The 9,690-nt window shown below is 37.4% G+C and overlaps 1 protein-coding gene across 3 annotated transcripts; it reads left to right on the plus strand.

The window, feature by feature from the left end:
* The first annotated feature begins 316 nt into the window (after window positions 1–316).
* LOC129434265 (uncharacterized) lies at window positions 317–9,642 on the plus strand. Of its 3 annotated transcripts, none has more exons than XM_055193191.2 (5): window positions 317–438; window positions 889–977; window positions 2,512–2,598; window positions 8,109–8,290; window positions 8,461–9,639. In XM_055193191.2, exons 2-5 carry the CDS (start codon window positions 899–901, stop codon window positions 9,331–9,333), a joined length of 1,221 nt encoding a protein of 406 aa, XP_055049166.1. In that variant the 5' UTR covers window positions 317–438; window positions 889–898; the 3' UTR covers window positions 9,334–9,639. The 3 variants fall into 3 exon arrangements, with proteins under 3 accessions (XP_055049166.1, XP_055049165.1, XP_055049167.1); XM_055193190.2 differs by lacking the exon at window positions 317–438 and adding an exon at window positions 450–658 and having other exon boundaries at window positions 8,461–9,642; XM_055193192.2 differs by lacking the exon at window positions 317–438 and adding an exon at window positions 451–778 and having other exon boundaries at window positions 8,461–9,640.
* Window positions 9,643–9,690: the final 48 nt, after the last annotated feature.

Consider the following 9,690-nt stretch of genomic DNA (forward strand, 5'->3'; position numbering starts at 1 on the left):
AAGGTAGGAGCTGAAACACAAACACCCCAAAATTCTTGGGGCAGCCGCAAATGTCGAAATTTCAGTCAAAACCGTTCTATTTCATCATAAACATTCTGAAAACAGGGCTTTAAGTGTAAAATACCGAACTTGTCCTTTAAGTAAGTGTTGCTACACGTGTCAAAGTTTTACAAACACAGCAGCACGCAGCAGCACCACACAGTTAATATTTTAATCGCACAATAATTGTTTTACCTTAATTATCTGTTTTTTGTCATTGTTTAGATCAAAAATTTAAAATCGAAAAAGATTTATTGCACAGCTCACACTATTTTTGCCGCAATCAGTAGTTTACACGCGTTGACTACATTTCCCATCATGCATTGCTCGTCGCTTCAGTGACGACATTCGTCCACGTGAGCTTCATTCAGCTGAGCGCTGCAAAGATGAATGGCTTGGGTTTGTTTCAAACATTCTTATATTTTATGTCTTTTCTAGCTACATATTGTACAGTTTTCTTGCATGTGTATTGAATGATCGATACTCTTTGGCGATGTTAAAAGCACGCATGCGCGAGTGGAGTAAATATATGCAGAAAAGCCACCGGTGGAGGATGAGCACTTATGATGAGACATAGACGCTCATTTAACGCAGTGATGTTTTTGCATTCGCATCGTATGTGCGTTTATATAAGCGTGTGTGTGTAATGAATAACATTTGATCGTGATATATCACACCATGCGTTTGTATAACATTGTCTCTTTTCAGAAGTGAAGTGTGGGAATGCACCAGTGCGGAGGTGTCTGTCTGTCTGTCCGTCCCCTCTCACTGCTGTCTCACCAAAATATTATGTATGGTTATTATCAGATATACATATGGTGGTCAGTCATGATATTCAATTGTTTACAGGGGGTGGAAGATGGAAACCTTGGAAAAATGGGGCAAAGACTTCAAGGCATCTCATCAGCCGGATAGGAAAGATTATTCCAAACAAAATGGTGAGAATGGCTTCAAATCTGCTTTATGTCTTCCCATAAATATGTTTATCTTTTTGATTCTGTGTGAAAGTTAAAAACAAGCTTAATTTTATCCCCCCCAAAAAAGGAAATGTTTTTCATTAAGAATATTTTTTTAACTGATTGTTAGGCCTGGAAGTGATGGATATTAAAGGATTAGTCTATTTTCTTAAAAAAATCCAGATATTTACTCACCACCATGTCATCCAAAATGTTGATGTCTGTCTTTGTTCAGTCGAGAAGAAATTATGTTTTTTGAGGAAAACATTCCAGGACTTTTCTCATTTTAATGGACTTTAATGGACCCCAACACTTAACAGTTTAAATTCAGTTTAAAATTGCAGTTTCAAAGGACCCCAAACGATCCCAAACGAGGCACAAGGGTCCCATCTAGCGAAACGACTGTCATCCTTGACAAGAAAAATAAAAAATATGCACTTTAAACCACAACTTCTCGTCTATCTCCGGTCATGTGACGCGCCAGCGCAACCTCACGCAATACGTCATCACATCAAGAGGTCACGGAGGACGTATGCGAAACTCCGCCCCAGTGTTTACAATTGTGGAGAAAGAGGACAGTTCGGATGTTGTTGTATGTCGAATGATACTAATTAATGTCTTTGTGTCAGTTTATTGTTTAAAATGGTCCGCAAATGTGCATTTCATGTAACACGTGACCTTTCCACAACATTACGCAATTACGTGAGGTTTCGCTGGCGTGTCACAGGACCGGAGATAGACGAGAAGTTGTGGTTTAAAAGTGCATGTTTTTTTATTTTTCTTGTTAAAAATGACAATCGTTTCACTAGATAAGACCCTTAAGCCTTGTTTGAGATCGTTCAGACTCCTTTGAAAGTCTGATGAAACTGCAATTTTAAACTGCATTAAAACTGTTATGTGTTGGTGTCCATTAAAATGAGGAAAATCCTGGAATGTTTTCCTCAAAAAACATTATTTCTTCTCAAATGAAAAAAAAACTTCAACATTTTGGATGACATGGTGGTGTGTAAATTATCTGGATTTTTTTTAAGAAAATGGACTAATCCTTTAATGAAATTAAAAGTCATTAGATTTCATTGACTCCCATAGTAGGAAAAAATATGCTAAAACTATTTGGTTAAGTGGAAATAAATGATGTCAGAAATGTAATTTTCGGTTGAGCTAAAGGTGGAAAATTAAAATTTTGTCATTATTTACTTATTCTCATGTTGTTATAAACCTGTATAAATTTCTTTATTCTGATGAACAAGAAGGAAGATATTTTGAGAAATGTTTAAACCGTTCGTGAGCCCCATTCACTTCCATAGTAGAAAAAAGCACTATGGAAGTGAATGGGGCTCACAAATGGTTTGATTACGAATATTCCTCAAAATATCTTCCTTTGGGTTCATCAGAAAAAAATGATTTATACAGGTTTGTAACAACATGAGAGTGAGTAAATGATGACAGAAATTAAATTTTTGGATGAATTACTCTCGAAGTTGTATTCAAACTTGTGTTTATTTACTTAATTCAGGCATGATTGCCAAAAACCTGCTCAACTCTCTCAAGATTCGCAATCGTTTGCAGCTGCAACCCATTTCTCGTTCAGCATGTGCTACTGGTAAGTACTACGCTCCCATGTGTATTGGATTATTCAGTCGTATAATGTGTTGTGTATTGTGCATGCATTTATGTACCATATATCTCTTCCTATATTTACTTCTTGCAATAGATTTATATATAGATTTATATATGGCCAAAAATTATCAATAATTTTTTCCCCATATCAGTTGATATCGATAATTATCGTTATCCGCATTGCGAAAATCATAGTGCTCTACTAATAAATAAATGAATAACTTGCCTCATCTTACTCCACTCCAAGTCTAATTAACACTATGATTGTAAACCAAGAGTGCATGCCGCATTCAGAAGTGCTTGCGCAACATTAAGCACAGTGCGTAAACAATATCGATGACTTATCGAACGGTCGTTATTTTTTTATCGGAAAAAATGATATTGGTAAAATTATCAAAAATTATCAAAAAAATTGTAAATTTGTACAAAAATTTCAATAAAATCAATATTATTTTTTTTTAGTAGATCCATCCCTTCTCCATTTGTTGGGTAATTTTGCTTCTGGTTTGTGCATTTTAATTTCCAGAATTCCTACAAAATACCAAAAACTTTTCACATCCTTAACACGTATATTTTCTGTCACAAAAGTATAGACTGAAATTTTTCTGATCTCTGGAAAATTTAAAGAGATGGTTTAATGTATGGGTTCAATGAGGGTATGCACGTGACGTCACCTTTGGCAAAAGTGACTGCGGTTACGCCCACTGAGTGGCAAAATGTCTGCGCGACAGCATTAGCGTAGCATGAAAAACGTGTCTAAAATGGGAAAAGTAGTTGTGTGATCGACTGTGCCAACAGATTCAACAGACATTTGGAGCGGCCTTTTTAAGTAAATCAGGGTCCGTGTTGTCTTAAGATAATATCATAAAACGTGCTAAACTGTTCGCTTTAAATGCTTATATTTTCTGTATGCGAATGTTGATTCATACCAAAATGCTTTTTGCATAGTTGTGTTTGACACATGAAAACGTCTCGGGTTACGTATGTAACTGTTGTTCCCCTGAGAAGGGAACGAGACGCTGCGTCTCCCTTGCAATAATTCCTGCGTCGCTGTATGCCGTCTTTTGCAATATTTCAGATATCGATATACTTCCTGGCTCCTGCGTCACCCTGTCTTTGTCGTTAAGCCTCACCATTGGTTGAATTTGATATACAGATTCAGACGCACTTACCCCTGGAGGCGTCCCCAAAGTGTCATCGCAGTGACACAGCGCGAGTTCCCTCGAAAGGAAACTGTAACAATGTATCTTAAAAGGTAACACGATGTAATCTTGCTCTCACTTAAAATGTGTCCCCACATTTAGTCCTTGAATTTGAGGGTAGTAGACCTGGAAAGTCCTTGAATATGAAGTTAACTAAGGTGTGGGAATCCTGCATATGTAAAATTTTAGGATAAAAATCCTATAAAACAACAATGAATACTCTTATTCTGTGTAATTGCAAAGTTTTGTCAGTGAGTCTTCATTAAAAAACATCCATTATGATGAGCCTTGTTTCCTACAAAGGTGGGATGATTTAATAGTGTTAGACAAGACAAACATATATGGCAGGAAAAGCAATGTCTGGCCAAATGCCAATGTCCACAGACTACAGGTTGTTTGGCAAGTTGTTAGGGTCACTGTTAAGGCCAACTAAATTAAATTTAAGCTGATAATAGTCAGTATTACTGGTGTTTTCGCAACAGCCGCTATGAAAACCAGCCATTTTGTTGAATGTTTTGCCACTCAACAAGGCAAGCTCAGGCATGGTCACATGGAAAAGTGATGTTGTTGCATACGCTCTATTGGTAATAAATAATTTTATTTTTATAATTTTTGACTTATAAATGTCACATTCATAATGCTGGAATTGCTCTCTTGTGTATCACACATGCGTTTTGTCATGAGATGCAAGAACATAAAGATAAATGGCATTTAATGAACAATATTTAACAAGTCTCAATGTCTTTGAGCTGATAGCAAAGCCTTTTTTCGTGGTTTTCATGCTAAACGTTTCCTGCGACCTTTTGTTATATTGTGAGAATATTACATCACCAGCTGATGTGCAGACACTTCAGCTGGGGGAAAATCCAGGCAGACGTTATCATGACAGCTGTTTGGTTTTGTCGTGTTAACAAACCTTACATCTAGTCAATCAGTATACCGGTAAATCAGCAGAATGACTGTCTGAAGTGAGATATGTGGGAGTATTAATGCTCGAGTCGTGCTGCTGTGGATCAAACAAACTCTCAGCTCTGTTTATGAGGGTCCTTACCGAATCACATCCTCACTGACAGACAGGTGCCTTACAAAAACTAAAGGACAACTTCTCACCAGCATGTACAAAAAGTCAATTTTTTTGGTACATAAATAATTTTTTATAGATTGGGTTTATTATGTTTCTCTATGTTCTCTATAGCATATTTTTACTCAAATTTGTTTCTTAAAAACACTTTGGGTCTACACTGCAAAAAATTACTTTCTTAGTGTTGTTGTTTCGTTTTCAGTAGAAATATCTAAATATTAAATTAAGATAAATTTTCTTGATAAGCAAAATGACCTAGGTAAATAAGTCTAGTTTTCATAAAAAATATAAACTTTAAGTAAATTGGTGCTTAAAACAAGCAAAAAAATCTGCCAATGGAATAAGAAATGTTTTGCTTAATTTTTCTTGTATTAAGTAAATTCAAGAAAAAAATCCATTGGCAGATTTTTTTGCTTGTTTTAAGCACAAATTCCCTTAAATTTGATATGTTTTGTTATATTCTTAGGTAGAGGTCGACCGATTTATCGGCCGGCCGATTAATTGGCCGATTTTTGGCATATATTAAAAAATCGGCTTTGGCCGATTTTGCTGCAAAATTAGGCCGATTAATAGGCAGGCGCATCTGCGGGCACCTAAGCGCTGTTGTAGAACTCGTGACGCTGCCTCTTGCTGCAAGCAGATCGCACCCGTCTCGTGTGTGTGCAGCCATGCCGTGTTCACAAACAGCTTTACTAAATGATGGCGGATCGCGCGAATTAAGCAGCCAGTACCACAGCGCGACGGGCTAATGTCTCGCGGTGCACTGTCCGTGCAAAGATTAGGCTCATTTCATGTGATTAATGAGTGATGATGAGTTTTGTTTGCGTGACAGAGAGAGAAGAGCCGCGCGTCCACGCTTTCTGTCTCCCTGCTTTTATTACTCAAAACAAAACTGACCCGATGGCGAAAGGTCGGAAGACCAAATCATATCCACAAAGGAAATGTTTTTCGTGTTGTTACAGTTAGACTTTGTTTACAGTTTTGCGCTGCTCAGCCTGGATTACAACACAGCGCGTCCGATTCGCGAACCGACTCCTTTGAACGGATTCGTTCGAATGAACGGTTGAAACAACAGATCTGTCCCAACACTAAACTCACAAGACGTCACTGTCAGCACAATCAGTCACTTATAGCGTCTCAGAAATGAGAATGTAAATGTGTTTAGAAAGATTTGCCCTAAATAACAGTCTCAACTAAAAACCATAGACATTTACTATATTAACTTTATGATGAATAAATATTTTATCAGGTCTACCAAATAAGGATTTTATCCTATAAAGCAATAAAAGCCATTGTAAAAAACTGATCAAAGATGATGACAGCAGAGTGTCAGGTAATATCTGTGTCTGATAAATGCATGGTGCAGAGGAGGTTGTAAAACTCTTCAGAAAGATATATTTTTAAATACTTTGACTTAAATAGTGACATTTTTGCATTTAAAATATCTGCTAATAATGATGAGAACATTTTGATTATTATGTACATATAGAAAATCGACCAAACATATCGGCCATCGGCTGCCCTGATTTCTAAAAAATCGGCATCGGCATCGGCCAGAGAAAAAGCATATCGGTCGACCTCTATTCTTAGGTCATCAAGAAAATACATCTTAATTTAAGAATTTTTAGATATTTTTACAGAAAACAAGACAAAAACACTAAGAAAGTAATTTTTGCAGTAGACCCAAAAAATGAGTTTGAAGAAAAAAATTCTTAGTATTTTTGTCTTGTTTTCAGTAAAAATATATCAAATGAAGATGCTTTTTCTTGATAAGCAAAACGACCCAAGAAAATAAGTCTAGTTTTTACACAAAAAAATATTACATTTAAGTGATTTTGTGAATAAAACAAGCAAAAAAAAAAAAATCTGCCAATGGGGTAAGCAAAAAAATCTTGAACATTTTTCTTAAACACTAAATTCACGAAAATTTCAAGAACAAGTTGCTCACCCCATTGGCATATTTTTTTGCTTGTTTTATGCACAAAATCATTTCAACTTTATATTTTTGGTCTTAAAACTAGACTTTTTTTCTTGGGTCGTTTTGCTCATCAAGAAAAAGCATCTTAATTAAAAAAAATTTTAATAGTATTTTTGTCTTGTTTTCAGTAAAAATAAGATTTTTTTTTCTCGAAAATCATTTTTTGCAGTGTAACTCTTTCCCCGCCATTGATGAGTTATCTCGTCAATTAAGAGAAAATATTTGAATAAAAAACGTTCCTGATAAATTTTTGTTAATCTGCAATACGCGATTATCCACTAGATGGTGCACTTACCCAATTTATGAAAAAAATGAAGCCAAAACATTATTTTATTTTTATTTATTATTTTTTTTTTTAATAACTCTGTGTATGTTTTGATAATCATTCAAAATCCCTTCACAAAAATGCAATTATTTAAGGTTTTTGCTAAAAAAAATACTTTTTAAAGATAAATACCCATATTTAAGAGTTTATAAGCAGAGAAAAAATATAGATGAAATTTTTTTTTACCGTATTGTGTCTGTTCTTTTATTTTATATATTTGTATGTTTATATATTTTTAGAAGAAAATTTTCCTGGAAGGCATTTTGTGAAACTTTGTGAAAATCACATAAAAAGCTGGTCGGCAACTTTTAAAAAATGTCTGCCGGTGAATGAGTTAAAATGAAAACAGACAATTAAGTCATAATATAAATGATTAAATATCATTTAACAAAATGTATTTCAAACTCGAACCCAACACAAACCGCAGTTTGTTACCTCCTGTCAGGTCGGGTAGCTGATCTCCGCTTTGATCCCCTTCATCCCAAGTGTGCATAGTTGCAAGTAAATAAAAGGTTGAATTTGGATTATTTAGATATTTTGTAAAGATGGGCTGAATTTTTGAAATAATCAATGAAGTTTGTTTGGCTTTCATCAAAGGGATATAGTTCAACCCAAAATTCTGCATTCTTATTTTAAAATGTGTTTACGTTTTTTTCTTCTTCTGTGGAACACAAAAGATGATCTTTTGAGAAATGTCTCAAGGGTTTTGTGTCAAAACAATGGACGTACCAATGCTATTTGGTTATCATTGTCTTCAAAATATCTTCTTTTGTGTTTTGCAAAAGTAAGAAAGTCATACAAGGTAAATGATAAAATAATTTTATGTCAGCTGATGGCTGTTTGCACCCACGAAGCATGTGGAATAATTTGGGGCATAATATGTGACTCTGTTGGATCTGTACATAAGGCTCCTGTCCGGATCTGATGAGTAGGAACGAGCAGCCAGATCCTCGGCCGCTGGCCGTGGCCCTGACACCCCAGCTGCCCCCCAGAACCCATCGGCCCCTGTGTCTCTCTGTGTCCTCTGACAGCAATGGACGCTTCAAAGCTCTGGAGACCCAGGAGTGGAAGAACAACCTTAAAGCTCAGGTGTGGAGACGTTCATTACAGAAAGATCCTAAAGGATAATATTTATTGCTACAGGTTAACCATTATTTTAGTCATTTACTGCTGCCTGGTCACTGTCATATATAAGACTGTGGTGTGTCATAGATGTGGAATTGTGGGTAATATATCAAGAAATTGTTTTTTTCTGACAGATGGAACAGGCACACAGTGCCGGGGCCGCCAGCAGCACAGGTTCCCTGGAGAGAGCGTCACTGTTTTGTGCTTCGGGCTCCACGACCACCTCCGGCTCCGGCCTCTCCAGTCCAGTGGAGCATCTCACCAAGAGCAAGTCCTCGAGTCGCTTCTCTCTCTTCTCCCCTCCGTGGAACAGCAGCTCCGAGTCCGACTCCAACCCTCCGTCCCGCTCCGGATCCAAGAAAATGCGCAACTACAGCCGCAGGGCGGTTCCAGGCGGTGCCAAAACAGGCCCCGAGACCCCGGAGCCCAAGCAGAGCATCTCTGAGCACTTCCAGTACTCGGAGCCAGTCATTTCCAAGGTCACGGACTACATTTACGTCGGAAACCTGAACGCCGCTTACAGCGGACGCACGTTGTGCCGTAACAACATCGACAGCATCATCGACATGAGCAGTCTTCCTGGAGAGACTTGTCTGAGACTTATTCCCTGCACTTGTTCGAGGGCTGTCAAGCACAGCTGGTCTCGGCTCAAAGTGGACATTAGCGATCTCCCGGACGCTTTCCAGGAAGGGCTGGCCCTTAAACACCGCTGCTTCGAGGACATCAACGAATGCATCGACGCGTCCACGGAAAAGAGGAAGCGCGTGCTGGTGCATTGTCGTGACGGGTTCTCTCTCGCCCCCACCTGCATTATTCAGTACCTCATGGTGAAACAAAACATGAAGCTCATCGCCGCCTATGAGCTGCTCAGAGCCAAACACCCTGTCAACATTCGCGAGTCCCATCAGAACGTTCTGGTGAGTCTCGAAAGAGCCCTCAGACCGGGTGGCAACACGGACCCAGAGTGCTTTAAACAGGCCATTTCTCGCAAAATTGCCTGGACCTGATGTGCAGGCACGTTTTGTACTTTGTGTATTTATTTTTGTGTTATCAGTGAAGGTAGCTTTTGTTTGTGTTTTAAAGGAATAGTATACGAAAAATGAAAGTTGTATCATTATTTTCACTTACGTTTATGCTGTTTCACTTGAAACATTTTGAAAAAAGAGAAATTTCGGAGAATGTGCCAAGTTTTTTTTTTTTTTTGTACGGTTACAAAGAATAACAAGTTGGGCTTTCGAACTGTATAAAGTATGCGAAAGCATCTTAAAAGTAGTCCTTGCTACGTTCGTTGCTGCTTCGCTACACTGCAAAAAAATGATTTTCAAGAAAGAATTCTTAGTATTTTTGTCTTGTTTTCAGTAAAA

This window comes from Misgurnus anguillicaudatus, chromosome 6 (assembly GCF_027580225.2).
Source record: "Misgurnus anguillicaudatus chromosome 6, ASM2758022v2, whole genome shotgun sequence".
NCBI classification, from domain to species: Eukaryota; Metazoa; Chordata; class Actinopteri; order Cypriniformes; family Cobitidae; genus Misgurnus; species Misgurnus anguillicaudatus.